The 14,022-nt window shown below is 35.9% G+C and overlaps 1 protein-coding gene across 1 annotated transcript in view; it reads left to right on the plus strand.

Annotated features, from left to right (window-relative positions):
• LOC134572715 (sodium/hydrogen exchanger 2-like) overlaps positions 1-14,022 on the plus strand; it is a 44,986-nt gene that overhangs the window by 18,598 nt on the left and 12,366 nt on the right. Inside the window, exons 5-8 of the mRNA XM_063431833.1 lie at positions 1,184-1,380; positions 5,270-5,359; positions 12,168-12,238; positions 13,135-13,296. Coding sequence (XP_063287903.1) covers positions 1,184-1,380; positions 5,270-5,359; positions 12,168-12,238; positions 13,135-13,296 — 520 coding nt within the window. The remainder of the gene's footprint in view (positions 1-1,183; positions 1,381-5,269; positions 5,360-12,167; positions 12,239-13,134; positions 13,297-14,022) is intronic.

The raw sequence follows: 14,022 nt of genomic DNA on the forward strand, positions 1-14,022 counted from the left end.
CTTTTTATCCCTACAATCTTTCTGCAGCAAATTAATGAGTAGTTTAACCCCTTAAGGACCAAACTTCTGGAATAAAAGGGAATCATGACATGTCACACACGTCATGTGTCCTTAAGGGGTTAAAAGAAAGTCCTATAAATTGCCAGCCTTTATTGAACCCCTTAAGGACACATGACATGTCATGATTCCCTTTTATTCCAGAAGTTTGGTCCTTAAGGGGTTTATTGTTTGTCTCTCCAGCTTCGGTTAGATTTTATGCAAAACCATGAAAACTAACAGGCTCTGGAATTATTTATGATAAAATGCTCTGTACTAATTGGATTAATTGTATTTTTAATAATTTACTTTAATTTACATTTTTTCACTCTAATTTATTTACTGCATAAAAAATACAAGTAGTCCATTCATCTCTGAAAATTCATTTCACAATTTGCCTTATCTTTTCCCCAAACCTACTACGAGTTAGCACCATCAAGGTATCCATATGTAACTACGGTCACTTTGATAAATGTCCCATCATCTATATTTCTCTCTGGTTAAACCTCTAGAAATGTGGAGACAAACAAGATGTTGGTGGACTCGACTGTCATTCTCATAACTCTCAGCCAGTAATAGTTAAATAGGCTGAAAAGAGACATGTGTCCATCAAGTTCAGTCTTCCTCGCGTTTGTTTTTGCAATTGATCCAAAAGAAGGCAAAAAGACAGTTTGAAGCACTTCCAATGTTGCAACAAACTAGGAACAAAAATCCTTGTTGACCCCAGAATGGCAGTCAGATTTATCCTTGGATCAAGAAGCTATTACCCTACATTGAAAGATTATATCATCGAATAATCAGTTTTTGCAAGTATGCATCTAGTTGCTGTTTAAACATCTGTATGGACTGATAAAAACACTTCTTCAGGCAGAGAATTCCATATCCTTATTGTTCTTACAGTAAAAAAAAAACAAACTTTCCTTTGCCTTAGACTAAATCTTCTTTCTTCCAGTATTCAATTCCAATAGAAGTAGTCCATCATCTTTTAGGATTGCCCTCAAGATGAAACCCAGACATTATTTTTATATTGATATTTTAAAGTATAGAAATGTTTCCATTTTTATTATTAAGCATATAATTGTAATGTTCGGGAATTATGACAATGTATTTTTTAATCTTTGCATTTATGTTTATTTTTATGTCTTAGGAGTTGTTGTACTGACAAGTATTTTGAACAAGCTGTGTTTAAACCCGATCTCCAGGAAAGACCAGTTCATTATCGCCTATGGCGGCCTCCGAGGGGCAATCTGCTTCTCGCTTGTATATCTAATGCCGGAGTTTCCCAAAAAGAAGCTTTTTATTGCCGCCACTACAGTTGTTATACTTTTCACAGTATTTGTCCAGGTTAGTATTCTACAATTGAAAAACAGAGACTGACAAATGATTTCGCTTTTCAGCTAGGTAAGCAGGAAGTGGTATTATATTAAAGGGAAACTATAGTTTTCCTATAGATCTTGGACAAAAATGTATTCCTAGTATTATAGTACCCTTTTGTCACTCAACTCCGATGTTCCTCTTTGCTCGATTAGGCTCTGCCTCCACTCCTCCACGGCCAACGTCAGCTGGCGTTGGGGACCTCACGGGCATAAGATGAGATAAAGTGGTTTGGGTACCTATACAGTCCCTTTAAAATATGAAACATGCAAATGATTTCTACCCCGTGTTCCCATGTATGTGGCCAATAAGATCGATGGTACATGCAGAGAGCCACAAAAGCAAAAAAAACACGTCATATACACCCATGTTGTAGGAGAACTCATTATTATTAGATTCGAAAATGACCATCTAGTAAACCCCTTAGTATACACATATAGACACATATAGACACATATATAAATCCTTTCAGGTCCTGGATTGCAGTTGATTTCAAGGACATTTTTGCATTTTTTTCTTTTAATAAATGGAGGTCCTGAATCTTAACAACTGAAGTAGACACTAAGGTTTAAATAGATATATTTAGTATTAAGTGCTATAATTCTCTGCGAGCTGTGTGTGCATCCATTGTCATTTAATAATGGAATTTAGGTTTTATTTTTATTATTATTATACAAATTAACGGTACTAGCGTTATCAGCCTCGGAAGGCTTAAAGACAGAGTTGACTATGCTGTGACTAAGGCACTGCAGCTGTATCTCAATACAAGTACATCAATTGCATAGAAGAATAAGCTAAAATAACATAAAATGAAACATGCATGTCCTCTTTGTTAATGTAATGTTTGCGTAAGAAAGGTAAACTTTATAATGGAATGCCAAGCCATTTGTTAAATAATAGGTAGGATTATTCAATAAACCATAAACTCCTTGGAAACAGCACACTCTAGGTCTATATAAATCAGAGGCACCCAAAAGGTAGATCCCCAGATGTTTTAAAACTACAGCTCCCATCATGCTTTGTCATTCTAAAGGCACTCAAAGGCATGAAAAGCATTATGGGTGTTGTAGTTCGACCACATCTGGAGATATACCTTTTGGGCACTCTGATATAGATGATGTGCTGTAAATGAACTGAGTTGAGTATTTTTTTTTTTAGATTTGTCTATTGTTTGTTTACTTAAATTTAACATTTTCTACAATCCCTTGTCTAGTACACGTTTACCAGAGAGAACCTACAAGGTAGTCACTATACTCTGAATTTCCGCAAGTTAAGTTAGAATGGCAAAAAGTTCTGACTATGGCTCGATGGGAATTTTTCTAGATAAGCTATTTTTCCATTAAGATTTAACTTCTTGTGTAAATTCAGAGTTTAGTGAAAATCCCTGAAAGTGAAATAATATCACATTGTAACCTCCAATCCTCCATAGCCAGTATCTAATCTAGATTATCTTCATATACTACTAAACAACAGCTTTCCATTTGCACTGTGCAAATACTGCATGTCTTGTCTATAACTTTGTTCTTTAAAAATATTTCTTAAATTACAAGAACATTCTGCATCCATCAGACTCCCCTCAGCGTCTAAAAGAGCAAAAGTCCAGTGATTGTCATTATTTTGAGTGGTAAACGGGCACAAACAGATCAGTGCCATGCTCTCGAGTGATTGCATCTGGCAAAAATGCATTATTCAATCATTTCTTACATTAGAATTAATTTTACAGCGTGTTCCCAATTACTGTTTCTCTTGTTTACGAAGAGAACGTCGCTTTTTTTTGGACAGTGGGCCCGTTCTGACAAGTACTCAACTTAAGATGCAAATATGGGCCAGGAATTGAAAGAAACTATCCACATGGCAGGTGCTCTCATGCCGAGGCAGTGTGAAATTGACAATGGTTGCCCTGAACTAATGTCTGCCTTCTGTTCAAGCTACATAAAGAGGGTTTTGAAGACTGAGGCAGGCTTTTTGTTCAGCCCTCACCACTCAGTAATGATGTAATTCCTTAGTCACTGTTCCTTGGTTAAGGAGAAAAATTCCTGTGGGCATATGTATCTGGTAAGCCATTCTCTAGTGAATGTAGGGTTGACAGGATAAACGGCGAAATTGTATAATAAAATTAATAATTAGTTATAATTAAGACATTCAGAACCGCTCCCTGGTCTTACACATTCTACCTATCAGGACTTTGTTTTAGTACATAATGTAAAATAATATCCCCATATTAAAACAAGCTAGTCAACAACTTGAGAAAAAAATTAGTTGAAAGAAATGTTGAAAATAATTCTTATATATTTCAATATTTATAAATAAGATTTCAATCTACATCAATTACAAAATCAGAGTAGTCAACCCTCTAATCCCCGTACTCCTTGAAAGCTTGGGTAATTAGGTTCTGAGAGCAGGGTTGGTTTTTAGCCAGAGACAACAACTAGCTGTAACGGCTTACCTTGGTTGGGAGTCTGTAGTGCAGATATATGCTCACCCTTGCAATTAAACACAGGCCAAGGTGGTCAGGTAAGAACTCACCTGGCCTGTGAGTCTGTGCACGGGGGCTGTGCAGGTTAATGCTCCAAGTCACAGTACAGAAACGGATAAACCAGGAGAATAGTCGTGGGTAAGCCAGAGGTCAGTGGGTGCCAGAAATAAGGATAAACGCGTAGAGAGCCGAGGTCAGAGGATGTCAGAAGTCAGGGTACACGAAATAACAAGCCAAGGTCAGGAATCAACAGGAGCACACTGGAACACAAACAGCAATACGGTACCAGAGTCAATGAACTGACACTGCCCTCAGGGAGAGGCAGTGTCTTATACCTGGCTAATTGGTGATCAGCCACAGGTGTGCTGAGAATGTTGGAGCAGCCACAGAATGACATCCAGCCCCCAGTGCTGGATACAAGGCAAGATTATACTTCAGGCAATTACTAGAGCTGTATAGTGGCTCAGAGGCAAAAAAGCAGGTCCAGGATTGCAAAGTACCCACGTTCAAGTCCCTCATCGGGCACTTCTGGGGCGACCTCGTCTGGCCGTCTGGATGTCACGGTAAGAACCGTGACACAAGCTCTGCAACTGCTCTGGTGGTAGATCTTGATTATGAGTGCTGCTTCAAACTACAGGTGGTATTAAAACATGAGATAGGTCCAGGATACCAAAGATGGGCTGTTTTGATTGGTTATATATTCTGCCTTGACAATTTTGGGAAGAAGAAAAAGACCAAGAGCAGTCAGAAGTTCCTCTTGTAAACCATCTATGTTGAGAGGGACCACCTGGAAGACATAAGTAGTTAAGGGCTTGTCTAATAGAGGATACAACTGTGAAGAGCACTCAGAAAGTAGCTAGAATTGGAAAGTATCAAATTCACATCAGTCTGTTTAAGAATCCTGATGTAGCTACACACAAAAGAGTTCATAATATTTCAAAGGAAAGAACGTGTAACATATTGACATCACATTGAGAAAAAAACGTGTCAATTTTCGAGGTTCCTTTTTGGATCTTTTTGTTCAATCCTACTTCTTTCATTTCTGGTAGTCTGATCTCATGTGTGGTTATGCTCCTATTCTGCCTTTCAATGACACTGACTCTCACATTTAATCACTTGGATCTATTTGTAGGCATACTTCACATTGGCTTCTATTTTCATTTCATAGAATTTTCCTTATTATTGATGATACAATGATGCCCACAGTACCTTTACTCTTCACTCACATCACATGTTTGTATATAGCAAATACCTTCAGCCAACAATGAATATATAAGCAAATATCCACATAAAATGTTGAATGCTTGTTTTATGTATTTTTGTATTATTAATGTTAATGCTAATGGGACATTAATCTGTCATGGTGTTTTATACACAATTTAGGGAATGACTATTCGACCTCTGGTGGAATTACTGGAAGTTAAGAAAAGAAACAAAAATGTCTCAACTGTGAGTGAGCAGGTTCATATCAGGGTAAGTGATACTAACTGATATATGTGGGAGTTACACCCTGTAGAAACATCGAATAAAGGGTTTGTAAGAAAATACTCTCTTGTCCACTATACTTCGTAGTGTGACATTACCAGTTTACGACATAAACCTTCCCCTATCTCTATGCGCCTCTTATGTTAAAGAAACCAAAACCCAATCCTTAACCTACCCTGACTTTCCCTAACCTTTAATTTCCCCTAATATTAAAATAAACCTTCAACGAAAAAAAGCAAAATATGCATGTTCTGAGGGAGTAGGTCCATGATAGAAGGCAGGAGAACCACCTGTAGGAGGGTTCTCCTGCATCCTGTCACTCACTCCTCAGGTAAATGTTAGTTAAAGTGGAGATGTAATTGTTATTTTTCATTATATAATTTCAAATGTCGTAGGAGGCATGGGAAAGACATCTACGTAAGACTCTACTTAGTGTCAGACAGGTCTCTGTTGCACTTAAGAAGTCATGCTTCTACAGTAAAACATTTACTATGTTGACTGTTACCTGGACCCTGATGGATTTAATGCACCTGTTATAAAACATTGGGGACCCATTGAAATTATTATTATTATTATTATTGTATTATTTATATGGCACCAGCAAATTCCATAGCGCTGTACAATGGGTAATAGTCTGTGGGTCTAACCTAATGTCCTGTTTTAGGTGCTAATAATCAACAACCACCATCCCTTTAATAACTCGAAAATAAAGGTTTAGCACTGCACTCCATAGTCTAGGCATCAGGGTATTTAATAGAAGGTCAAAATAAGATTTTTTAGGCTAATTCACAACAAAAAACAAACAAACATTCTATGGAGGATGCAATGCTCTCTTTAATGGCAAAAATAGCCAATGAGTGTAAAAGATCGCTACACTTCACAGAACTGATAGAAATCCCTTCCTCTGCAGAGATTTCATGAGAACCTGACTTAAGAGAATTAAGCCCGTGTCATTTCCCCTGTGAAATAAAATGCCCACCATTAAAGCACTGACCCAAGACCTCACTTTAATTGGAATTGTTTTTTTATTGCCTTTCGGATTCAGTAAAACAGCCAGTTTGTCAAGATTGTGGCAGCTACACAAATAAAGGAAAGAGTTAAACTAATCAGATTCTGAAGCCATTAACCATCCAATGGAAACGTTGAAATGTTTGCATGTGTGTGAGCAAGATACAATCGGGTGAGGCACAATATGAGTATCGACAAAGCACCAAGCGGTTTAGTGAAGTCTAGTGAACTGAAACCAAGTAGTAAAATTCCAATTGAAAAAGCCAAAGTTGGGACATTTTCCCAATTCAGCCCTTTTTGTCTAAATTTAGCAATTCATTTTTCAGTTCACAGCAATTCACTATTTAAGTAATAAACTCATATTTGATGAAAAGCAGACACACTACACAAACACATGTAGCAGTTTTCAGCAAAGTGTGAATTGTCACGAATTTTAATGGATAATATGGATAATGTGGATAATTTAAAATGATACATTCTGTAACCAGACATAATGGTAAAAACCTCTATCTTTACAATAAAATACGTGGGGCTAGGTGCCAAAATTACTGCATGTTTTAGGTCAGTACACATTACTTTATGTTTGATTGATTATATGTTTCTTTAGTGTTTAGATGGACTGTGAGTACCATAGCAATTAAAGGTAGTTATCAGGGCCAGTGCATGGGTTTTGGACCATAAAGGCAAATATGCATTTTGCCTCCCCCCAAATGTTTTACCTGTGTGCATCTTAACCCCCCTTTTGAATGTCTTGCTCTTAGTGTATCTTATCCCAATCTTAGTGTATCCTATCTCTTACAGCACCCATTGTTTGTCTCTTTCATCCCCTAGCCCCTTTGTGAGTTTCTTTCTCCACCCAGCCCCTTTGTGTGTCTCCCCCAACCCCTCTGTGCATCTCTTTCTTCCCCAAGTCCCTCTGTGTGTCTCTTTATCTCCCCTCAGCCCCTTTGTGTGTCTTTCTTCTTCAAGAGCATGTCTGTGTGTCTCTTCCTCCCCCAGCACCTCCAGTGTTTCTCTTTCTTCCCCACCAGCCCCTCTTGTGTCTCCCCCCCACCCCTCTGTGTGTTTCTTCCCCATCCACTTTTGTGTTCTCTTCCACCCCCCCACCCTTTGTGGTTTCTTCCACCCTCTCCACTCCTGATGTGTCACCTTACCTCCCCGTGTAGCATGGCTGAGTGCACCTAAGTGGATCTTCTGTATCCTCTACCCAGTCTGACAGGAAGTGCTCACTGACAGCAACCAACAGTATCCTGTCAGACGGAGTAGAGGATACAGAAGATCCTCTATCGCGGCCAACTCGGCTACTCTGTCTCTACACACATGACGGAACTAGCAGGAAGAGGAGTCCTGTTCTGTGCACTCCCTACCTGCGGGCCACACAGACCTTGCTCCACCCAGGTCAGTGCGCCCCAAGGCGGCTACCAGTGCTGTCTTATGGTTGCGTTGGTCATGGTAGTTATAGAAATCTTATAATGATTTCTCAGCTGCTTTAACTTAACTCAGGATTTTTTTTTTATATACTTGTCATACCACACATGGCCACTGGGGGCATGGGATAAAGTACAAGAATTTCTTAACCCCTTAAGACCGGAGGGCGTACTATTACGTCCTTTTAAAAGCGGCTCTAAACGCCGCCGGACGTAATAGTACGCCCTCCGGTTTTTAGTAACTTACCCGGTCGCTGGCGGTCCCACGCCGGCGATCGCGGTTCGGGGGACTCCCAGGGAGCCCCCCGCGGCACGTCCGCCCTCCAGGAGCCCTCCCGGCCATGTGAGAGTGAGGTCCTTGCGAGGACCTCACAATCACATGGCCGGTATAGCTGCCTGCTGCATTGCCAGCAGGGGGACCAACTGTAATGACAGTTGGTCCCCCTGCTGGCTGAAAATCAAATAAAAATGTTTTAAAACAGTGTTAAAATAAATAAATTATATACTTAGATCATATATATATATTATATATATATGATCTAAGTATATATATACACATATACACACATACACATACACCGTCTAGGTGTATTTTAATATTAATATATATATAATTATATATATATATTAATATCAAATTACACGTAGACTGATACTGATTAAATATATATATAATTATTGTTATATATATATTTATAAATAATATAAAAAAAATTAATATGTAAATACGTAAAAAAATTAAATAAAAAAAATAATTAAAAATAAAATATAAAAAAATATATAGATGTGTTTTATTTCGTTCTAACTGTATTCTGATATTAATATATATATATTTATATCAAAATACACTTATAACGAAATAATATATATATCTATATACATAAATATATACGTATATATCACTATATATATACCTATATATAAATAAAAATATTTAAAAATATATATATATATATACACATATGTATATATATACATATATTAATTCTACACATATATTTATGTAATAATTTTACATAATTAGGTATCCTAATTAATTACAATTAGCGGGACCTGCCTGACCACCCATGCCGAAAGTATAGGGAATTTAATTTGCTAGCACTATATTTAACCCTATAACTTTCCAAGACACCATAAAACCTGTACATGGGGGGTACTGTTTTACTCGGGAGACTTCGCTGAACACAAATATTAGTGTTTCAAAACAGTAAAATGTATTACAACCATGATATCGCCAGTAAAAGTGACGTTTTTTGCATTTTTCACGCACAAACAGCACTTACAGGGACGATATTATTGCTGCAATACTTTTTACTGTTTTGAAACACAAATATTTGTGTTCAGCGAAGTCTCCTGAGTACAACAGTACCCCTCATGTACAGGTTTTATGGTGTTTTCAAAAATTACAGCGTCAAATATAAGGCTTGTGTTTAATTTTTTTCACATTAAAATTCGCCAGATTGCTTACGTTGCCTTTATGACCCTATGGTAGCCCAAGAATGAAAATTACCCCTATGATGGCATACCATTTGCAATAGTAGACAACCAAAGGTATTGCAAATGGGGTATGTCCAGTCTTTTTTAGTAGCCACTTAGTCACAAACACTGGCCAAAATTTGTGTTTTTTGCATTTTTCACACACAAACAAATACAAACGCTAACTTTGGCCAGTGTTTGTGACCAAATGGCTACTAAAAAAGACTGGACATCGCTTATTTGCAATACCTTGGGTCGTCTACTATTGCAAATGGTATGCCATTATGGGTGTAAATTTATTTCCTGGGCTACTATACAGTCTCAAAGGCAACGTAACCAATCTGGCAAATTTCAATTTCAAATGTAACACGCTATATTTGACCCTGTAACTTCCCAAAACACCATAAAACCTGTACATAGGGGGTACTGTTTTACACGTGAGACTTTGCTGAATACAAATATGTGTATTTTATTGCAGTAAAAGCAAACAGTATTATGACATTGACAGTTAAAATGTCATGAAGAACGAAAAAAATCAAAAAAAATCTTATTTTCTCCCATTTTTTTCATATTAAATTATGTTTCATAGCTAAATATTTGATATTAAATTAAAGCCCTGTTTCCCCTGAATAAAATGATATATAATAAGGGGGGGTGCATTTAATATGAAAGAGGTGAATTACGGTTGGACAGACATATAGCGCAAATGCCAGGTTTTGTTTACGTTTTGTTTCGTTCACAACTTGTACATTTGGCTGCGGTGTTAAGGGGTTAAAGGGGAACTTCCTAAAAATAATAATAAATATTTTTTAGCATATACTAAAATATGCTGCATCTAAATATGTATTATCTAATTATGTAACTATGTAATTAAATGAGGCCACTAAAAAAAATACCAGTGAAATGAAATGGGGCTGACTCACAAAAGAAGCAGACAGCAACTTAAGAAGTGAATACTCTCCATTTTTTTTTAGTCATTTATATCTCTATTTGGGATTTTATATCACAGCATTTTGTTTATTGATAGCTATTAATACTGCTATTTACTGATTTTTATTCACTCTAAGCTTTAGCTCCCAGCTCTATTCTGTTCACTGTAATGTAATTAAGATTCTTTTTAGGTATTAATATATCTTGTCTAGTTTCAGAGCGCTACTTAGTAGATATTCCCCATATCTGTTTGTTTTTTTTGTCTTGGTATTTTCAATAATCTAACAAGATTGGGCAAAAATGTTTCATTTATCTTGCAAGTATTTTGATTTAAATTGTGTTTGTTCTAATAATCCGGCATCATGATTACGGCATTTTGCGATTACAGTGAAATCGACACATAATTAGAAAAATAATACTTTTTGATATACACGTTTTTCACTTGAGCGGTATTCATAAATGAAATACAACAGTTAAAAAAAAAACAATTGATTTTGTTACATTAAACACACTTTGGCATTTATTTACTAAACTGTGAATTTCAGAGACTCCAATAGAGTTGCAAGTTGTAGGTGAAAATAGCTGACCTAGAAAAATAGCTGTGTTTGAGAATTTAATTCTTCCAGCCTAAGATATAATATTGCCGCTATTTATGCATAATTCCTAGTTTAAAGAATAAATAATTTTATAGCTGAGCTTGAAATGTACTATATTGCATATCATCGCAAAAACCTGAAAGGGATGCTATAGGCACCCAGAGGACTTCATCTCAATCAAGTGGGCTGGGTTCAGTACCCCTTGCATAGTAAAACTTTGCTGTTTTGAAGAAACGGCAATGTTTTAATTTTACAGCTAAACACACTAGTGGCTGTTTTCCAGGCGGCCACTAGAGGGTGCCTTTGCTTCCGGAACTGAACCAAATTCAGTTTTGTGACAATTTCTCAAGAGAAGCATTTAATTGGACTAGCACAGCAATTGCTCTGCTCGTTCCCAAGGCTTCTCTATGACAAGATGAGACACGCGACATAGAAGGCAGAGAGGGTGGCTGCGAGGAAGGAGTCTTGATGCAAGAAACAAGGAGAGCGAAACCATTTTTAAAATTTGAGTTAAAGGGGCTAAGACATCTAAATGGGTTCTAGAACACTATAGTGTTATAAATATTTGTTTGTATTTCCAATACCATAGTGTTTCATTTAGGGAAAAAAACAAAACTGCGGGGGTTTATTTACTAAATGCTGAAATTGAAAGTGAACTGAAGTCGGATAGTTTATCCAAGTCAGCATTTTTTTCCTAAACTTTAAAATTCGCTTTTCAGTTCACTTTAGCGCCTTGTTAGAGAATACATCCCTATGTTCAAATAAATACGGATTTAAATTTGAATTTCTGCTGCTATAATGGGAAAAAAAATAAAAATGGTGTCATCAATAAATTATTCTAAACCTCCCCCCCCAATTTTTGACCGATGTACGAATTCATAATTTTTCACTCACCTGTAAACACATTAAATACTGTATAATTGTTACTTGATATAAGAATTATTTTCCCTAGTCGTTTTTTCACCTGCTCTTTGATACTCTTACCTCCAGAAAAATTTCTTTGTTCTTAAAGGAAATAGCTGAACGTCACATAAAAAATGTCCTGAATAATGTATTTTTCATTCTTTAAAGCACAGCTGTACAAATACATTTTTTGAAGGTTTTGTGTTTCATTGGGACTGTGCCAATGATGTATATGTATGTTCAAAAAAATAACTAAAAAAAGGAAATACTTTTACCAAACAAAAAACTTTTACCAAACATCTTGAAATTTAAATCAGAAAGGATTTTTTTTATTCTTAAACTATTCTAAGTATTATAAAAACAAGACCACGATTTAAATTGAGATTAACAACCGATTTGCTACCACACTCCACTTACTCTATTAACTAGTTTTTATTCCGAATATTTCCGTTGTAGCTCCTGGATCATCTGGTCGCTGGGATAGAAGATGTTTGTGGACATTGGGGACATTATTACTGGAAAGACAAGTAAGATAAATACATTTGGTTCTTTTCAACCACATACCAGGGGTCTTATTAACTAAACAGTGAAATGGAATTCATTTAAAAAATAGGTACCAGATTTTAGGTCAATTTGTTTCCAGCCCATCTAATTTGGACAAAATTGTGAATACGCTCTGAGTGTAGCTAGTACTGTTGACAAACAGGCTCCCGTACCTTTCTACCTTGATGATCAGTATTTTGCGTATTCTCTTTTTTGTACTCGTTTAACTATGTAATATATTTAGGTTTATTTTTGGAACCTTTAAAAGAATTTTGAAGACTAACTCCTTTCTTTATGGGAATATTTTAGACAATATTATCAGGGTTAATTACTATAGTGAGAATTATTGGGAAGTCAAATTTAAAGACCAATGTCTCCATGTCACCAATGCTTGTAGTTTGGCTACTTTGATTTTTAAAATTTAAATTTACTTTGAATTCCTGACAGTTTTCACATTAGTAAAACATTCTGTAAGTGGTTAAATCATCACAAGTCATTATTTATAGCCAATACCCAAGAACGGGTATCTCTATAAAATAGGAGACGATGCATTACTGATGGTTTTACAGTAATAATAGTTTTAAAACTGCATAAAATTAAAATTGACGCAGCTTTATGTAAAATAAAAATTGCTAAATTATTATAACAGGCATTTAACAGAGTCCATATATCATGTTTTATAAGAATCACTACCAACTGGGATTTAGGGCTTCGTAAAACTAACTGCTTGTAAACAAAGTTAAAGTTAAATATTAATTATAATATTGTACAGAACGCTCAGAATCATTCTGTTCTTATCCGGTTCAGGCTAGATTTACAATTTTAGCTGATAGTAAAGAGGAAAATGTTAGGCCTATTCCAATTTGTGTTCCTCGTGCAGGTTTGAGTACTTCCACAATAAATATCTTATTAAGATTTTACTCAGAGATCATCAGCCAAAATCAAGTATTGTTCTTCTTTACGAAAAACTTGAAAAGAAACACGCTATTGAATTAGCAGAAGCAGGACAACTATCTGATATTCCTTCAACCTCAGCTATAAGGTAAAATATGCCTTTTTTATTTTTATGTTCCATGTCACGTATATTCAGTAATTCTTAGAATAATATATGCAACACATTTGTAGAAAAAAAAAAATTAGGAACACATATTATTATTAAAATGTTTATATGGGTATCAGAAATTTAACTTTGTTCTATTGCAATATTTAAATGCATAATTAAAGTAAAAAAAAAAAAAAAAATCAGCCAAAGCTTCCTTTATTTCATCTGTAGTATGTCAGCCATTTTGTAACTGTAAATAAGAGTTTACAGCTAAGCCGCCATTTTGCAGCATAATTATGACCAGTGTGATAATGTATGCTACCTAATCATGTCACCAGTGTTGGATACCTGGCCTTATTACATTTTATGGTGTTTTTGTCATTTTAATACTCTTTGTGTTGGACTTACTTTATTTTTACATCTACAATTTAATTCACTATTCGAAACCCCCAAACTTTTCTTACTTGAAATTCAGAGGATTATTTACTATTTGCACGACCTGCATTAACCTGGGTATCTAGAGTCTTATGTGTAGCAATTAAGCAGACTTCACATTATATTTTATTTTTATTTTCTGTGGCGATGGGGCCTCGTGTTCCTTTTGTTATAAGTGATTAATTAGTGCTCCTAGTTAGTTTGGCTCTTGTTTAGTCGCTATGCGCCCTGATAGGTGCCCTTGAGAGCACTTCTTGTGTAGCTTTATGCACTTTTTTCACTTTATTTAAT

This window comes from Pelobates fuscus, chromosome 9 (assembly GCF_036172605.1).
Source record: "Pelobates fuscus isolate aPelFus1 chromosome 9, aPelFus1.pri, whole genome shotgun sequence".
NCBI lineage: Eukaryota > Metazoa > Chordata > Amphibia > Anura > Pelobatidae > Pelobates > Pelobates fuscus.